This window comes from Cynocephalus volans, chromosome 9, assembly GCF_027409185.1.
Source record: "Cynocephalus volans isolate mCynVol1 chromosome 9, mCynVol1.pri, whole genome shotgun sequence".
Classification (NCBI taxonomy): domain Eukaryota; kingdom Metazoa; phylum Chordata; class Mammalia; order Dermoptera; family Cynocephalidae; genus Cynocephalus; species Cynocephalus volans.
In genome coordinates, this window is record NC_084468.1 from 43,646,163 (window position 1) to 43,666,406 (window position 20,244).

The following is a 20,244-nucleotide window of genomic DNA, read 5'->3' on the forward strand; positions in this document are numbered from 1 at the left end:
TTTAGTGGTGTATATTGGAGGTGGGAGATTTAGTATTCTCCCCACCTTCTCCTCCAGATTGGTTCAGAATCAACTGAATGTTAGACACAGGATGGAGATTGAGGTAACAGTTTTGTTGGAAAACACCGCTTAGATGTGCAGCAAGAACGCACAGGCTTTTCACTATTTTATTGGAATCACTGCCACTAGATAAGCACAGGCTAGCACACCTGCTGCCCCTCCATACCCCCGCTATGACAGTAGAAGGCTGCATCCCTTTCTGCCTGCTTGGCTGGCAGGCAGATCTGAAAGGGAGTTTGGAGGGGCTGGGCTCTCTGTACAGTCAGCTTCTCTGGATCACCACTTAGACCAGACATTCCTCCTTCCAGGAGTGAGATAAGGGGGCAGAGATTGTGTCAGGAGTGTGGTAGGAGCTCAGGGGCACCAATGGTCCCTTCATCTGATCTTTCTGTATCAGTAAATGTAGATCAACTCAAGGGCAGTCAAAAATAATTTTTAAAATAATTTTAAAAGCAATATATGCACATGGTTTTAAAAGAAGTATTGAAAAAGTATAAAACAGAAAGTGAAAGTTTCTGTCCCATTTTTATCACTCCTAGTTCCCAACCCCCACTGGGACTTCACATTTGACTTTTCGGAGATAACTCTGTCTTGTATTTGTTGGCCAAATTATATTGATGATGATGTATTTTTTTCTTTAAATACAAGTATATATTTGTATGTACTTCTTGTTTTTATCACTCAGTATATCTTGGAGATTTATAAAGCATCTACTTTCTTTTTTAATGGCTGCATTATTTTCTAATTCATGGATATATCACAATATGTTTCTCTAGCCTCCTGCTGGCTCACATTTGTGCATTTAACTTTTAGATACTACCAGTAAGGCCAAAATAAACGTTACAGGGACCATTTTAGTAGTTAAGAAAAAAAAGTACATTTCTCTTTTATTTTGAAACAATACATTGGTGGGTTTCAGGATTTTTTGAACTTAAGAGTTAGTGTAGTTTTAATTTTTAAACTGAAGTTTGCATTTATAAGGCTCCCGAGTTGTCCTCCTTTTAACTGTGATAATAAAACCTCTAAGTTCTGAATCCTGTACTTTATGTAGTTAATTTTGTACTTTTGATTTAAATGAGTATTCTTTCTGTATAAATTTAACATCTAAATATTTAACTTGCAATGTGGCAATTTAATAAGTTATAATTAAAGAAGACATAAGAGGAAAATATATTTGGCCTCATGCCTCCTCTTTCACCCTTGGGGATGTAGATGTGTCTGATACTTGGTGTATGATGTGCTGGTGCAGCACCTGGGACTTTGTAAGTGCTCAGTCATTGTCAATTCGTGTTAGTAATTCCTTAGAGTCGTCCATTTCATTAACATTTCCCCATCTGGTATAACATCACTTGTGATTCCCATACCCAACGGTACACTTTAAAAATGAAGCAATGTATAATCTCTGTTGTTTGGGAATCTGAGAAAGTTTAATCACTGTAGTGCTTCTTTGGCCAACAGTAGTCTGTGCGATATCAGTAACTACTTATGAAGTCACAAGAGGCTGGGTGTCTTCGGGCTCTGTCTTCTCTAACACTTTTCTTTCTTTGGTGCTGTTAATCTTCCTCCCACCAAAAAACGGAAAAAAAATAAAGAGAGAGAATATTGATAGGTAATCTTGGAGAAGTAGGGCAAAATAGAGAGGAAGTGAATTTAAAAAAGCCAAGCAGAGAGACAAAAAAAAAAAAAAAAAAAAAAAAAAGAATAAGGAAGATTGTGATAGAGGTCATAAGTCAGTATGATTTATAGAGAAAGTAAAGGAAATTTCTCTTGTCTTAAATAGTTGGATAAAAATTGTACATTTAGAAGCTAATAGTTTCACTCAAGCAAGCACATAGTTCAATAATCTGTTTAAGGAAATGAAATAAAATATTAGGTACTGGTAAGATGTCTTAAACTGCAATCTTTTTATCAACTTAAATTACTATATCTTTGTGGCATTGTTTGGTGAAAAATGAGGTGAAATAGCTGTATAAAAAGTACTGAAGTGGTAGAATGAACGATGTAAAATGTTATTAAGTGAAACAAGGCTATGATACAACAAGCTCACTAAAATGAAAAATTAGACAGTGAGATTTATGTATTTGAACATGCATTTTGTACTAAGTTTGGGAAAGTCAGGAAAATTCTCTAAGTTTGTAGACCTCTTGTTTGGGGATGACTGGAAATTGGGTATCACAATTTGATGTCTTATGAGAAATTAATCCTGACAGGAACTCTTTTTACTTGAGGCCCACAAAACAAAAAGATTGGAGGGGCAAGGGGTGAAAGGCACTGGAGCACCTACTTGGGCATCATTAATTAAGAATAACATGCTTAGTTATTTTCAAAATAGCAAGCTGGATAGACATTAAAGGGCCTTTGGTTTGATCCAGGTGAACTCAAGTTGCCCTTTAAAATCGATTTTCTGGAACACATAGGATAGACCAGTTGAAAAAATGTTGGCAGTATTTCTGATTGTTTAATTTGGGAAGAAAGGCTGTATTCATTGACTCTGATTTACTTGAAAATGTGGTCAGTTAAAAAAATATTTAACTAAACCAAATAATAACCCTTGAGTAAAAATTATACACGATTTTTATTGCCTTCCTAAGGATCATATAAGTATCAAAGCATTAAGAAAGAGCTTCTAATAGTGGGAAGATTGATTTCAGATTCATTGTCCATCTAATGTAGAAATGTAGAAACACCTCTCAGATTTATGAAGATAAATAAGATAGCTTTGAAAGTGCTTTGTAATTAGTAGTAGTGATATCACTAAAAAAAATCAGCCTTAATATTTTGCCTCTACCTGTAATGTCAGATGGTTTGTACCTAAGTAGGTACTTTTAAACAGTTAAAATAGCACATTCTCTGAAGCAGTTAAACATTCCATAACAATCTTGTTTATATTATTTGCTTACTAAGCTTTTTTTTTGTAGTTTAAAGTTTCATTGAAATAGATTGTGATACAAGTTCTGAGTCAGTGAAGTGTAAATTTAATGCTACAAATAAATATCAATTTGTAGAACATATTCATTTGTAGGTAAGTATTTTTATTATAAAAAACATATCACAGAGTTATTTTAAGAAGCAAACACTCCTTGAATATTTGTGTTTTAAAAAAATTCTGTCAAGAAACTTAAAGTCAAGTGTTTGTTTTACTGACAAATGGGGAGAAAAATCTGACATGATCGTCTCTGGATTTAAGATGATGATCTGAGATCTAAGTCTCTGGAAATGTACTGATTTTTTAGCAGAATTCGATTTATACATGTTTTGGGAACGTATTTATTCAAGAAATATTTATTGACAGTCTGTATGAATCAATAATGTACGTATCTTATACTCTAATAAGTGGGGGGGGGCAGGTTTGGGGCAAACAGCGTTGAGTTGTGTGCTGTCTGTATTTCGTTGATTTAGTTCATGTTGATAAGTTATTATTTTAAGTAAACTTGATTTCCTTAGTGTTAAAAACATGCTTTTTATGTAGCATGAAACTTTTCACTGTCATCATGGCTTCTAGGGTGATTCTGCCTTGAAGAGCTGTGCTGTGTGGTCCTTGGGAACTTCCCTTCCCTTGGTCTGAGTTTGCCTCATCCTTCCTGTGAGGCAGCTGTGAGAGGGCCTGTGAGTCAGTGAGTGCCTGAACTGTGGTGGGCATGGGGGAGGTGAAGAGACATAGTTTCCTTGTGGACAATGCCCCCTGACAATCACTTGCTTATGCCGTTGATTAGAGTGGAGAGATCTAAAAAAAAGTCATGCCTTTTAGCTAGGAGATAGAAATTTTGAATAAATGAAAGAATTAATTGCCAAATTTGGGATAGTTTGGGTTTCAAATATGAATAAGTTTTATACAGACACAAGAAAAAAGTGATTTGTGAAACTTTTAGCAGAAAGAATTCATCAGTAAGGAGAAAATATGAGAAAGTTGAAAAAGTTGGTTAACTTATGATGTTTGAATGTTTACCAAAATCATGTTACTCTTGACAAGTAAGATTCAGTGGAAGGCAGACATTGTAGTAGTATTTCTGTGAGGAAGCAGATGAGAGAGGAACTAGTGAATTAACTTTTACTGGTGAATATTGGGGAAGACATTATTTTACACTTGATCTTAGCCAAAAGGCCGAGAAGCGATGGAAGACATTATTTTAGACAGTGTTCAACTTCCCATGGGCTGAGGAGATAAGGCGCATTTTCTTTTGTGTTCTGCAAATACTTGTAGAAGGGAGAGGTTACACAAACCAGATGCTCAGAACCAAACATGACTGCTGTTGGAAGAAATTGTCTTCCCTTCACTCATACAGATCAAGGAAACAGAAGCAAGCCTCAGGGTTTAGGACAGACTCTTTCTCTTCTGGGCAGTGTAGCACGCTTTACAGCTATGTGGGACATACTTTTTAATTCTGCAAGCCCCACCCAAGGCATGTCACATGGGGAACTTAGTACAGTAGTAGGAGCCTAAAGATGAACTAGGATTTCGGTTTTGGTCCTGACCATTGCTCCTAGCAGGGTTGTGACTGTTAGCTTCTGACAGCTTTCTCCCTGCCTTCAGAGCAGTTGTCTTGGAAGAGCTGTCTACACTCACCAAGTCCACTTCCTCACTTCACATCTCTCCCCAGTCCATTGCAGTCTGGCCTCCCCACCTCCTGCCCCCAATCCATCAATGCTGTCCTTTATTGCTAAATGCAATGTGTACCTTCAGTCCTTGCCTGAGTTGACCTCTATGCTTCAGTAGGACACTCCCTCCTCCTTTGAATTTCAGGACATTACACTTGTCCTGGGGTTTCTCCCCTCCCAGGTTTTTACCTTTCTTTCCCCGCCCTTTGACACTCCCTACTGCTCTGTCCTTAGTTCTCTGCTTCTCAGTTTCCACTTGTATGGCCTTATAGGGTGGCAGCAAATAGTGGCTGGGAGCTTGGGCTTTGCTGTAGTGCTGCTTGGCTTCATGTACTGCTTCCCAGCTGTTACTTCCTCGCTCTCTGCCTCAGTGTCCTCATTTGTAAAAATAGGGGTGCTAACAGTACCTGCATGATGGTGTGGTCATGAGACTCAGTGGTGCTGAGGGCTGGCATGAGTACTGTGAGCATCCCTCCTCTGTGCCACTCAGGACCTATCTGTTTATATCACTGCCACCTGAACATTGCACTTGCCACCTAAACACTTACTGAATGGATGATTTTTCTTTATAAAAATCCTGAATGGTAGAGGTCACAGTTCTCATTCTTCAGATGATGAATGAGAGACCAGAATAGGTCAGTGATTGACCGAACCACTTAGTTAGGTGAAGAGCCAGGACTCATTCGTTGAACACATCACTGAAACCCCAGGACCCCTACACTCTCTCCTGCGTGGCTTCCAGAGAGCCTAGGGCCCTCAACCAAGGGCTAATGGAAGGAGAAGTGATGTGGGGTCCAGAATTCCTCACTTCTCACTTCTGAGATCATGAGAAGTCACTTGAATGCCTAACCCTTAGCTTTTCCCATCTGTTAAGTAGAGATAATTATCTTTGCTCTGCCTGTCATTCAAGGTTATTGTGGGAACCAAATGATATAATAGATCTGACAGCACTTGTGCCAAGATGAGGTATTTTAATTGTCTTATAATTGTCTTGTCATTTGTAGTGGTTTAAGATGGTCTGAAGTGAGACTGACTGGGTTGAGTCCCAGTTTTGCCACTTACCTAACCTCTCTCTGCTTTCATTTTCTCATCTGCAGTACTGGTAAATGGTTCCTTTTTCATAGACTTGTAAGCTTGCATGAGTTAATACATGCAAGTGTTAAGAATAGGGCCTGGGTCTCAGTAGGGTCTCAGTTAGTGTTGCATGTTGTTATTATTGCCTGTTGTCATTACATTTTAATATCTTTTATCAAATACAAGTTATGCTTCCTGTCAGAAAAAAAAACCCTGACTAAATAAGTGGCAGAATCTTCCTCAGGTGATAGAAACAAATTATGGAAATTTTGCTTAAGGTCACGTCAGACTTCAGCCCCCAAAGTCTAAATCCTGTTTTTTATCAAATATCCCTCGAAGCTTAAGAGTGTTGGTGTGCTTGTTACGTATTTTAGAGTCAAGGCTACTGATTGAGCTGGCCTCGCTTCATGAAGTGCATACATGAGATAGCAGTCCACTTCCTTTTGAAGGAGCAATGACATGCAAGACAGGCAGAAAGCTTAGATAAGTTATATTAGTATTTTTGGAGAATAAATTCAAATTGTGGTAACTTCTATTTCTGGTGTGATTGGGGCAGTGGGGGGAAGTATTAACTTATTTGTGTCATTGCTAGGTTTATTTCTTGACTATAACATTCTCTCCAAGAGGGACTAAAAATTATTTTCTCGCTTTATGTCATTTACAGATAACATGTAAACCCTTTACAGTACAGGCCATGAAAGCTTTTAATTTAGCAGTAATATTCTTTGGGAGTGTTATGATGTGTGGCATACCTGAATTTTGTGCTCTTTGAACTTGTTTTGTAGGAAGTCTGCGGTCTTGCAGTTCTTCAGACTGCTTTAGTAAAGTGATGCCTCCAAGGAAAAAGAGAAGACCTGCCTCTGGAGATGATTTATCTGCCAAGAAAAGTAGACATGATAGGTATGGTGCAGAGACAGTAGGTCAAAATTGATGACAGACATGTCAAAGATGCACGTTTCTCTGTAATCCAGTGTGGGACTTCTGAGTGTGCATATACCAACAGGAATATTGTTTTTGTTCTGTCAGGCAATCTTTCATAGTGTAATTATTTAATGATGCTTATTTTATAAATCCAGGAGGGTTTATAAAACATAAAAACAAAGTACACAATTTGAGTTCTTAGAAATTAAAATTTTATCTTAGTCCATCGATCCACCAAAACTGGTGTGGGGCTGGTTTCTTTCCATTTAAAGCCTTGCTGTCTGTGCCTGCTGAGGACCACAGAGTTGGTCTTTATTCTTTAAGGGAGTCTCACTCACTCACCACAACCACAGGGTTGGAAAGAGCTGCCTATACTGAATGCTCTACAACCTGCCCAGAATATCAGCTGAGCTGAGGTTTATTCGCAGATGGGTGAGACTTTGATAGAAACTGTGAGAAAAAAACATGTTTAAACCACTTCAGTTTTGGACAAGTGGACTGTTAATTTTGGGGACTCCAAAAGTCCTATTAGATTTGTTTATTTTTAGGCATCTTTATTGTTTCACCCTGATTTATATAAGTAATTTTTTCTTTCTTATATTTTTAAACAAAGAACAAACACCATAGTCTAATCTCTTCTGTCTTCTTCCATCTTTCTCTATTCTAGCTCTGTGGGTCACATCACTAATGGGCCTGAATTTCCACACTTACTAATTAAGGGGATTTAGATGGGATTTTTCTGTTTCCTTCTTGCTGTGATATAGTACTTCATATGCTACAACTCAGTTGGAGGGATAGAGACATAGATTCTGAAAATCATGTCACTATTCATATCTCAAATGAGTAGAAAATATTATCTAAGATAGAAGGGATTTAGAAGATCATCATCAGCAATCTTTAGGCTGGTGATTTTCAACTTTACAAAGCCAGATTACTTGATACTTTTTTGGTGCTATGTATATTATTATCAGGGAATTGTTAAATTGTAATAATCACATAGCATTTGTGACTACTATTTTTTCACCACAGTCTAATATAATTTAGTATGGTAAAGCCAGTTTAAAAACTGGCAGTTGAGTTACAGTTTCTGAATTTCATTCTTGGTCTTTTTTTTTTTAAAACAACTTTATTTACATATCATAAAGTTCATCTGTTTTAAGTGTACAATTCAGTGATCTTTATTATGGTAACTGAGTCTTGCAAACCATCACTACAAACCAGTTTTAGAATATTCCTATCATCCAATCAAATCTCTGATGCCCCTTCACAGCCACTCCTTATTCCCACCTCCAGCCCTAGCCAACCCCTAATCCAGTTTCTGTCCCTACAGATTTGCTTTTTCTGGACATTTCATAGAAATGGTCTTTTGTGTTTCTCTTCTTTCACTTAGCATAACGTTTTGGAGCTCATGCATGTAATAACATTTATCAGTATTTTGTTCCTTTTATATGCTGGGTGTTATTCCACTGTATGGTCTTGGTCCTTTTTTAATGTAGAGTATTTTTAAGTATTTTAAGTAATTCATACGTAGGTCTCCAGGTTTTTAACCAATTGCAGTCTTTGAGCTCAGATTGGAATGTCTAGGTCCAGGACTGGAGCATATCTGTTTGAACTCTTGGAAAGAATCCACCACTGTTTCCAGCTAGTATGGCTGCCTTTTATAGAAGAAATAAAAAACTGGTGGTTTGCAGTTTCGATAATTTAACACACTATAACCATGTTCTTTTTTTGGTGTTAAAATCCAGAATCTCTGATCAGAGGTATGTACAGATATTCTGGTCAATGTCTAATTAAATAAATGTTCCAATTAAAAGGAATTAGATATGATTTTTATATTCTTATATACTGTGTCAATAGAAACTATGTTTATAAATGTTTACATAAATCTCTAGTTAATTTATATATAAATAAAGGATATAAAAATGTATATACTCAATTTATATATCCAAATTATTATTTTAAAGCTACTGCTCCTCTCCCCCCTCTATGTAGGGAATATCTCGGTCCTAAGCCACTGGTTATCACGAAATAAGGAATTCCTGCAGAAGGTCGCAGAGTTGCAAGATGAGGCTGCTGTGCTTCCTGATTCAGTTCTCCAGCTTATGCTGGGCATGTCCACAGCACTAGAGTTACAAGAGAACAGCAGAAGCCAGGGTTCTCTCTGTTTCTCTCACCTGTGGTTTTTGAGGTTATATGAGGGGTCTTCAGTTCATGGAAAGATTCATATTATCTTTTAGTTCTATTTTTTCCACAATTTTTTTTTTTTTTTTTTTTTTGTGGCTGGCTGGTACGGGGATTGAACCCTGGACCGTGGTATTATCAGCACCATGCTCTAACCAACTGAATTAACTGGCCAGCCCCCTGTTTATCCACGGACTTTTTGAAGTACCCTCATACTAATCAAGAAGCCATCCAAGGGACTTTCTCTTGCTACCTTACATCTGAGTTTATTGTTTTCCTGGAAGTTAAGACATGATTTGGTGTTTCTTTTTATTTGCTTAATGTTCTCTTGAGTTGCTTAATATTGACAGGTTCTTCCTTAAACTGTGCTCTGTGCCCAGCCTGACTTGTAAGACTTAATGGAGAGACACAAGTGGTTTTTAGGATCATCAGTTGAAGAAAACACCTTAGACACTTCTTGCCGTATCTTACTATCATTCTGTAATTAGTTCTGACTAGTGAGGTAGAAGGGATATCAAATACTTGTTCTACTCAATTCTCACTGATTATTTGTTAATCAGAGAAAAATCTGTATTATGTGCTTACTATTTAATTTTATATTAGATGTGACTGTTTAAACACTGAAGTTATAAAAAGCTGAAGCTTGCAAAGGCAGGAAGTAAAATGTTTAAAATAAACTTAAAATACTAACTGAATAGATGTCTGGTTCGGGTAAAAGAATAAAAATTATCTGCTACTTAAAAGAACTCAGTATCTTTAAATAACTTAAAACTGCTTTTTCAATTTCTAGCATGTATAGAAAATATGATTCAGCTAGAATAAAGACTGAAGAAGAAGCCTTTTCAAGTAAGAGGTGCTTAGAATGGTTCTATGAATATGCAGGTAGGTAATTATTTATATCATCTAATACTGATCCTTATGAAATTAAGAAGATCCTTAGAGGAGATTAAACAATTAAATGCATACTTTTCAAATGAAGTGTGCGCGTGCGTGCATATGTGTGTATGTGTGTCCCTGTGAGAGAGGGGGAGGGAGGGACAGAGTTGAAACAAATCACTGAATGTTCTATTTATAGCCGGCAGCTAGGCCAAAGAATTCAGAACACCAGAATGGAACAGAAAAGATGAAATGCACTTGGGAGAAATACTTTGGATTGCTAGGAAACCTATTTAGAATGCTGATAATGGGTGATTATTTGGTTTAAGCACCAAAGTTAAAATAAGCTTTGCTGCTTTGAACCCTTATGTAGTGCATTGGAATTTCTTTATATTAAGTGTCTGGGTTTTGAGAGCTCATTTGGCAGAAAACATTTGTCACTTAGAATGTCTTAAATTTAGTCTCATTTTTGCAACTTAGTGTAATTGGTTGGATAATTTAATACTGCTATCTAGGGCTTGTTTGTTGTTGTGGCTGTATGTGATGTAAAAAGAGAAAAAGAAAAACTTTCAGAAAAGTTTGAGCTGAAGGCTGTTTTATCTTACTTCTTCCTCACCTTATTTCATGCCCTTTTGTAACCTACCAACTTGACTGTTCCAACAACTTTCAAAACAGTTTTCCTACATCATTCTCTGCTCCAGACCAGCTTCCATGTGCCCATTGTTGTCTTACTTTAAAAAAAAGTAAACTGAACAGATCATGTATATCATTCCCTAATAGTATTGCCCCCTCTTAAACCACCCTCTCCTCTTAAAAATCCCTGCTGCCTACAGGATAAAAGACAGCTGACTCTGTCCCTTTGCCTGGAATACTTTTCTCCACTTTTCCATCTGATAAGCTGCTGTACATCTTTTAAGCTCCTTATTTAGCTTAATACCCTTCCAGTACTTCCACAGGACATTAGTCTTCTTGTTTTGACTCCCTTTTAAGTATCAAAATGAGGGTCTCCCCCTGTAGCTTGATCTTGCTCTTCCCCCCACCCTACCCTTTCTCTGATAAAGGCCTTGCCCCTTTGGCCACAGAGATTGGTCCAGGGGGTTGGTAGGTAACCCAGACCAGGCCAATCAGACAAATTTTCTGGGGATTTTCAGATTGAATCTGGGAGACGAGCATCTTTCTTTTCTAGTGGAGGACCTGAAAGGATGCAGTCTTGATTCCTTTAGTTCTTTGGATTTTTGGATTTTAATGAGCTACCCCAACATCTTTCTAGTGAATTCTACTTCATTACTTGAACTATTTTGAGCTGGACTTTGTTTGCAGCCTATGGACACTAGTATAGACACTTACATGGTATTAGAATTTATCTGTTTTCATGTTTACTTGATCAGAACATGAATCTCTTGAAGACACTTTGAAATCCTAGTAAAAGTGGTTGACACTTTGCCAGTTGTTCAGTAAATAGGTGCTGAATGAATAAAGAGTTTTGTCATATTCCTATTACTTTGATTATGAAGATCATTTGCTTTCCTATATTGATTTACATTATTACAAAAGGGAAATTTTCAACAAAAAATATGCTTAATCCCACCATCATAGCACAGCTATTTTGATTTTTTTGTGTCTTCCTTTATAAGCAAACATTAACTTCTTCTGTTTTCTTTAAAAAGATAGTAGAGTACAATTTTCCTTCTTGTTTGCCTTTCTCTGTATATACAAAGGTCACATTTGGGGAGAAAAGGTGAAGCCACATTATTTAGGTTCCTTGGGATCCCTGCTGGGTAATACCTCATAATTCATCCCTGTAAGAAGTTTGTGTAGATATGGCCATCCCTATTTTTACATCCCTACCCCCCTTTTTTTGCTTCTTTTCCTGTGTCTTATCAGTAGGGAAAATGGCTTGAAATATGGAATAACTGAAAGCCCAACTGGCACCTGCTTTCACTTTGAATATCCCAACCACATGAATTGAAACTGCAGGTCAGTATTATTAAAAAAAAATGACTTGTGAGAAGAAGCAGGATGACTGACGGGTTATGCTGTAGAACGAGGCTGTGGGAGCAGTTTGCAAGGCCACAAGCCCCCTAGGTACTAGTGTGAAGAGTGCTCTAACCCCCAGGCTGGGTTCATTTTCTCTAAAAGAGACAGCTGGTTTGGGCTGAGGATAGACACTGACTCCTTGAACTTTAAGCTGGAGTAGAACAGCGGGGGTGGTAGGGACTTGGTGGTGCAATTGCTTCAAGTGGATGGAACTTTAGTTCTTTCCCGATCTCTCAGTTCCACTTCTCACCCTGCCCTTCACTTTCCGTGGTCTGAACCCAGCTCCTCCCAGCTTCTGTCTGGCTGGTTAACCCCAGCCCTCCTTTGCAAATTCTAGAATGCAGCTTCTCACCTTTTTAAATCTCTGTCAGCTCAATTTCTGATTCCCAGAAATGAAATAAATAAAACCCCCTCCACTGGGGCTCTTCCTCTTGTTCCACATGGTTATACCTTTACTCCCTTTAGTGCTTTGGTATTTAGGTGTCTGTGACTTTAGAAAGGATTGGCTGGGAGCTGGGGAGAATGTTAAGTATTGCTAAGACCTCCATGTGAAACTGGAATTCATTTCTTTTCATTAGAATAGAAGAAATCAGTTTACATACATAATTTATCTTAACTTCCTGACATATATCTAAGAATTAAGGAATTAAACCAAATACACAAGTGCGAGCATAGATTGTACAGTTACACTAAAGCTCACATATGTAGGTCATAATAGTTCTACTAGCCCTGACTGTAGGCTCTTAGTCTATTTTGGATTAAATTCTGTAGCAGAATTGTTTTTTGATTTACCAGAATGAGACATGGAACCAGGACCTGGTGTTAAAGTCAGGCATTGGATGTTGCAAAAAGTGACAAACTGGTCTGACAGCGAAGGAAGAGATGTTAAAAACTACCAAAGGAGACCCTGTGGACACCATTTGTCTCAGTGATGCAGCATGGTGTAATTACAGAAACTTAAGCGTGAGGGTCTTGGGCCATCATGAAAAGATTAGGTACATTTAGTTAGGGACTCCTGCTTCAGATGGCAGGGAGAATGGGAGGACTAGTTTTTTCCAGATTATTGTCAGTATAGTTGCCTTTCTGGATGTACCTCTAGTATCTTGTCATCAGGGTGTTCTATAGCTTATTGTTTCATATATATATATATATATTTAAAACGATCTCTTTCAAACCCCACTTCTAACCCACTTTATGTTAGCCAGTAGCATATTTGTTAACTTGCTTGACAGGTTATTATCTTAATTCTACAGGTGAATCCATAAATTTTAGTGCAAAATACAACCAAAATCTTAACAAATAGTGGGATTACAACTAGATTTAAATGTGTGCATGGGAAGGATAATGAGGGGAAGAAAAGGTGTTAAATGGCAGGATTATGGGTAACCTTTTAAATGTTTATTGACAAGCTATATTTTAATATATATAGGATAAAATAAAGGTTGAGCATTCCAGGTGTGACAAATCTGAAAATCCAAAATTCAAAATGCTCCAAAATTCAAAACTTTTTGAGGGCTAACATGACACTCAAAGGAAATGCTTATCGAAGGATTTCAGATTTTTTGGATTTTGGATGCTCAACAGGTAAATATAATGCAAATATTCCAAAATCTGAAAATATCTGGAATCTCAAACACTTCTCGTCTCAAGCATTTCAGATAAAGTATAATCCACCTGTATGATTTCTGGTAGAGTCATGCCATTGTGAATCATACGCCAAAATCTTGCTCTTTTAAAACACCCGGACATATGTTTATATAAGTAATACAGTGGCCCTGCATAAAACTGGAAAAAAAGAAGAGCAAAGATTACTAACATTACCACTGCAAAGTGTACCTCAGCAAACCTTTGTTGAGGAAAGGTGCTCACTGAGCCAGGCTCTAGTGTGCAGTCAACAGAAGCATTTTGCTCAGAGTTTATTTTAGATGTGACAAACAGGCAAATACTTGGAGGAGCATCATCTTTGTGATGAAGATTGATAGAAAGAGAAGGCAGTACAGCTTGGAGGCTGCAAGAGCGGGAGAGCGAGCTGGAGACGCCCAAGCTGTATGCAAAGGCCTGGGAAATTCAGGTGGCTTGGTAGGCTCAAGAACAGGCTGCAGTGAAAGCGCTTTTTTAAACCAGGAAGAATAGAAGCTAAAGAGAGAGGAATTTAAAAAGAATTATAAAGTACCTTTTTTCCCAGCTGTATGTAACCACCTCTCAATGAGTCTTTTTTTTTTTTAATTGACAAAATTTGATTTTATTCTGCAAGTGAAGTAGGTGAGACCCAGGGTGCAGAGGGTTGAATTAATCATATTTTCCAGACCACCATAGCACCATCTTGGTCTGTGTGAAGGCTCTTTTTCTTCAGATTTATACTCCCTTTTGTCTGCAGAACCTACTCCCATCCTGTCCTCCACCAGGCATCTGTTCCTAAAAACAAGCCTCTTAGCAAAATAGGAATAGATGGATACTCTTATCAGAATAATTATTCTTTAATCTCACAGCCTCAATACTCTACAGTAGTGGCATGGTAAAAAGAACTGTGATACATATATACGCACACACCTACACACACAGTGGAGTAATATAAAATGTGTCAGCTAACAATAATAAGTAGATGTATAGGTACTGTCACAGGAAGATTACCAGACACAGTCAGTGAAAAAAGCAAGGTGTAGAATTATAGGTACAGCATGAACTCATGTGTGTGGATAAACAAATTTTAAAGCTGCATTTCAGTGTATATTTGTATGTCCTCCTGCCTAACTGGGAAGGAAAGGGAGAAGTGGCTTTTTTTTTTTTTTAATGTTTATTTTCCTCTGTATCTTCTGTATTTGACTATTTTACCATGTGAATATATTAATGCATAGTGTGTGCATATATACATGATTGTGCACATGTGGATATATGTACTCTCAAACCTACAACTGGCAAGATATTAAATAATAAAATGTTAAACATATTCTCATTTGAGTCAAGAATGAGATTAAGGATGCCCACTCTCACTATTCTTATTTCCATTGTTTTGGAAGTTACTAGCCTTTGCTGTCAGAGAAAGAAACAGGGGGCATAAATATTGGAAAGGAAGAGGCAAAAATAATCATTCATTGAAGATAAAATGATTAAATTATTGTATACTTGGAAAGCCAAAGAGAATTGCCTGGACAAACTTAGAAACACTAAATAAATACAGATACTCCTCAACTTACGACAGAGTTATGTCCCAATAAACCCATCATAAGTTGAAACTATCCTGAGTCAAAAATACATGATACATCTAACCTCCCAAACATCATAGTGTAGCCTAGCCTACCTTAACCATGCCAAGAATGCTTACATTTGCCTATAGTTGGGCAAAATCATCTAACCCAAAGACTGTTTTATCATAAAGTGTTGGATATCTCATGTAATTCACTGAAAGTGAAACACAGAATGGTTGTGTGGGTACTCGAAGTACAGTTTCTACTGAATGTTTATTGCTTTTGCACCATCGTAAAGTCAGAAAAATCACAAGACAAACCATCACAAGTTGAGGACCATCTGTATGTCTATATTCCATGCATATAGAATTCTATAGATGGCTTATTTTGAGAAGGGTACTTAAAGAAGCTCTTTAGTAAATGGTTGTCCATGAGGAGTAGCGAAGGAGTAGAGGGGAAACTTTGTTTTTTAAATATTTTTATTCTTTACTTTCAAATGAAATTTTGTATTATGTTCATGTATTAATGTATCAAAAAACCCCAAATTAAATATACTTTTATTTTCCCCTAACCAAGATAAGAAAATTAGGAATACATAGGGAAAATATAAGATAAAAGGAGGAAAAAAGGAAATCCTAGAAAAAGATAAGAGATTTGAAAATATGAAACAAAATATTTTGTAACAAAATAGTACATTTGTGATTAAAAGTGTTTGCTTTGGCCATTTTATGAGAAAGGGCCTGAATTTGGACTTAATAGAGAAAGCCAAGGACTTGAAGCAGAGAGGGTGACATAGACTTTCCAACTAGATGATTTTAATGTTCATCCTTTGTTCAGAACAACCACCTTATACTTTAATTGTGGTCTAGTTATTACTTTGTATTGAAATTACTCCTGTGGGGCTGGTCACTTAGCTCACTTGGTTAGAGCACAGTGTTATAACACCAAGGTCAAGGGTTCAGATCCCCATACCAGCCAGCTGCCAAAAAAATTTTGAAAACAAACAAAAAAAGGAAATGAAATTACTCCTGTGCTTTGTTTTCCTTCATGTAGGGTTGGGAGTTTTATTCATCTTTGTACTGCAAGCAACTACCATAATGCATAGCTCCAGGTTGTGTCTAGTAAATGTTATCTGAGTGAAACAACAAATAAGATAGCGGGTTTTACCAGACTTGGTGACTTTCTTGATCTAGAGACTATGGGAGAGTTGTAGAGTGATTTCTATATTCTGGTATTCATTCATTCAGTAAATTTTTGTTGAGCAGCTACCCCATTCCAAGTGGTGTGCTAAGCTTATAAGAAGAGTAAAACAGCTCTTGCTGTTGAGGAGCTTAGAGGGAAAGACAAATCAGCCAGGACTTCGAACAAAGTGCTAAATGTGAGAGAACCTTTCCTAGCGTTCCGTGAGCTCACCAAGGACTGCCTGACCAGCCTCTGCAGGAGGGAGATTGGGTGGACTGTCGGTCTGGTTTCAGTCTTAAAGGTTGAATGAGTTAGCTGGGGAAGGTGGGAGAGGGGTGAAGAAGTGGGCGAGGGGAAGATGGGCTGACGCACAGAGAATAGGATGGTGTTTGGGGATGTGCAGGATGTGTGTGCAGAGCAAAACTGCAGGTAAGTGGGTATTTCTGGACCTTAATTTTTTATTCATACAGCAATATTTATTGATTCATTTATTTCTGAGAAGAGTGTTTTGCAGGTGGAAAGATATGGGGCTTGAGAGGAAGGGAGACACTAGGTCATAGAGAACCTTATTTGATACGCCAAAGGCTTTGGACTTTAAACAGTGGAGAGCCATTAAAGGACTTTAGGCCAGCATGGGATTTGTGTCTGAGATGGATCTCTTAGGGGCTATGTGCAGGTGGGTTGGGGAGAAAGGCTCTGGAATGAGGAGATCTTGAAGAGACTGCTGTGGTAGTTGAGAGAATAAAGCCTAAACCAGGATGGTGCATAGGGGATGCAATTAAGAAATGTTAGAAGGGAAAATTGGCAATACCCTTCATAATTGATTGGCTTCGGAGAGTGTGAGAGAAGGGAGGACGAATACAGGATGACTCTCAGGTTTCTATTTCTGGTGGTGCCACCAGTGGAGACAGAATACAGGAGGATAAGCAGGCTTGGCATGGAGAGAGATGTTTGGCTCAGTTTTCATGAGGTAGTGTTTGAAAACGTGAACATAGGAGAGGAGTAGGTGTGCAGCAGAAGGTAAGTTTAGTTATGGCAGTTAAACAGGAGGTGGGGTAGCCAAATGGTGATGTGGCAGACAGTCCGAAAATAAGGAGGAAAGTGTGGGCTAGTAAGAGATCTGGGTAGGACCTGAAACCTCAAGTATGGTTGGCATTTCCTAGGGAGAGTGTATAGAATGGACTAGAAGAGATTTAAGGATGGAACTCTGCACATCAGATTTAACAAGTTGGGAGAAGTGAAGGAGCCTATAAAGAAGTCAAAAGAGGAGAGGAAGGGGGAAAATCAGATGAGGGAGGGTGCTTCCAGAGCCATGGGAAGAGACAGTTTTGTGAAGAAAGAAGAGGTCAAATAAGATAAAAATTGGTTTTGTCTGTTAGATTTGACAGTTAGGGGGTTATTGGTGACCTTGGCAAGAGAGTTTCAATGGAGAGATAGGAATAGGAGCAGAAGAAACCAAATTGCAATGATTGAAGAATGAACGGGAAATAGAGATGGAACATGTGGACAGTTCTTTCAGGAAGAAACTGAGCTAAAGCTAGAGTGGAAAAAGGGGCTTTATTGCCTTTATCAAGAACAGAATGACAACCTGATCTATTTTTTCTATGTAAAGGAAACATTTATGTTAGTTCCCAATTAATTTTATAGAGAATATTATGTGGTTCTTTACTGTGTTCCCCCCTATTATGGATGTATTGAAATTATTATTCAAGTAAGAGTAGGTATTTAACCTGCTTTAAAAAGCAAGAATTGATCTCAGGTAGCCTTATCTTTAACATAAATGCTATGTATCATATTCCAAAGGTTGAAGGACGTGGTGATAAATTGATTTAAATGATTGTACAGAATAGAATCATTTAAAGATATAACTTGAAATGCTGGAATATTTTTAAATTTACGCTTGATTTCTTTTTTAAAAAATTTATTTATTATCATTATTATTTTTTTACATTCTAAGGTGTTGCAGAGCAGTTGGTGGGGGCGGGTAGAGGGGAAAGGGGAGGGAGATAGGGTGGGAGGAAGAGGAAAGGGGGGCATGGTCGAGGCCTAGGGCACCCCCCTCATTCCGGCAGGGGAGCCCAGAGGGCTTCTGGCAGCAGCCCGGTGGTCATCATTGGGCTGGGTGCATATGCTTGATTTCTTTCTTCCAAAAGGAGTTATGGCCTTTAAGTTGTATTTGATGATAGTAAAATACTACTACGGTATACATTATCAGATTTAATTTATATAAGATTATATTTCATCGCAGGTACTGATGATGTTGTAGGTCCTGAAGGCATGGAGAAATTTTGTGAAGATATTGGTGTTGAACCAGAAAATGTAAGTCTAACTTACTGAGTTGGGTGAATCAGTTGATTCTTTTTCTTAAGCCTTTTGTCCCTTAACAAATACAGCAATGATAAAGAAGTAATGGTATGTTAGTTTTTATGAGGCATCTTAAAAATAAGTTCCAATTTTAGTTTGATTTGCAGGCAAATTTTTTCTGGTAAATGGAGTGTAACTGCAGTCATTATTTTCTCTTGTTTAATTTCCTATATCTAAAAGGTGCAGTAATTAAATAATTGAACTGGATATTTAAAAAGTGGTTTAGGCATGTGTACCTACAATGACAGATCCACTGGGGGACCAAATCACCGTGTACTGTGTACCTTTGTCCCCTTCCATAGTTGTTTCAACCTAATGTAGAGTCAGTTCAGGACTTTAAATAATTATTCATAAAGGTTTTGAGTAGGTTGTAATTATCAAGAAGTTTTCACAGGTCTTTTACTTACAATTGAATTTAGTTCAGAAAGTGATTGCTATTTAGTGTAAAAGCCTTAATTATTTCCTTAAAAAAATTTGTTATTTTATATGCTTATTTTTGCCTAATTCTTAGCATGTTATTGGTTGAATTTTTTTTCCTGTTTTCACATTGTGTCTCTTACACTAAAGTGAAAAACTGTGCTCATACATGTGCCCTGGCTCATTAACTATGCAGTTTAATATTGCATTAGCCTCCAATTTTAACAAATATGTCCTAGATCCTGAATGAATTTATGGTCTGGAAGAGATCTCAAGAGCTTGTTCTTTTTCATTCAGACTGTTTCCAAGATATCCAGTACCCATGAATATATGTCATGCTTTTAAAGAAAACCAGGAATGGAGACTTCACACTTTTTCCTTGAACTTTTTTAATCCATACCATTTCTGTGCCCTTTGTTGTCCACACACCCCTCTCCAGCGGCCCCCAAGAGCATCTTAAATTTTCTAAAGAGCCTTTGGAATGTCCTTCATTACACGGACTTTTGTCTTGTATTTTTTATTTTAATGGATTCCGTTCAGATATCTTGATAAATTATTCAACTTGGTCTAAAGGTTTGGGGACCACTGGATCAATAATATATTCCCGGATGAAGGCCATAGACATAGGAAAAGACCATTTCACTGACTTTAAGAGGGAAGGTTTTCTGATGGGAGCTGAGCCAAGCTTGGCAGACTGTTTGCTGAACAGTGTAATCAGAGGGGGATGAGAGCGAGTTGGGCTTGAAGGGGGATCTAGAGGTTCCACCCAGAGGACAGTAATCATATTTTCAAAGGAGCGGGCAATAGGGGTCCAGCTACAGGTATGCGAGGGATTAGCTAAGCATTTAATCTCAGAGGCGGAAAAGCCTGTCAGGGTGGGAGGAGTGCTGAAAGCTCCTCACCCCAAATACCAGAACTCAATAAAAGATAGCTATGATTAGAACTCTGTTTCTGTAGGAATAGTAGTAGTCTTGAAATGTTGAATCATGTTGAAGACTTAAAAGACCAAATCCAGAATATTATTCCAAGTATTTATTATTGTACTTAAGTTCCAAGACACCACCAATAGAAGTTTATTATTTTATTTTATTTTTATTTATTTATTTATTTATTTTTTTGTCGTTTTTTTCGTGACCGGCACTCAGCCAGTGAGTGCACCGGTCAGTCCTATATAGGATCCGAACCCGCGGCGGGAGCATTGCCGCGCTGCCAGCGCAGCACTCTACCAAGTGCGCCACGGGCTCGGCCCAGAAGTTTATTATTTTATATCATCACTAAGAAAGAAAAAATTTTGCTAAATAAACTCTATTGTGCCATCAGTTGTGGATGCCACCCACTTCAGAGCTGTTAA

At 37.7% G+C, this 20,244-nt stretch overlaps 1 protein-coding gene across 1 annotated transcript in view; it reads left to right on the forward strand.

The window, feature by feature from the left end:
• Positions 1–20,244, forward strand: part of DCUN1D4 (defective in cullin neddylation 1 domain containing 4) — a 70,921-nt gene that overhangs the window by 22,560 nt on the left and 28,117 nt on the right. Inside the window, 3 exon segments of the mRNA XM_063107815.1 lie at positions 6,516–6,630; positions 9,623–9,714; positions 18,361–18,431. Of these exon segments, the coding sequence (XP_062963885.1) occupies positions 6,516–6,630; positions 9,623–9,714; positions 18,361–18,431 (278 nt within the window).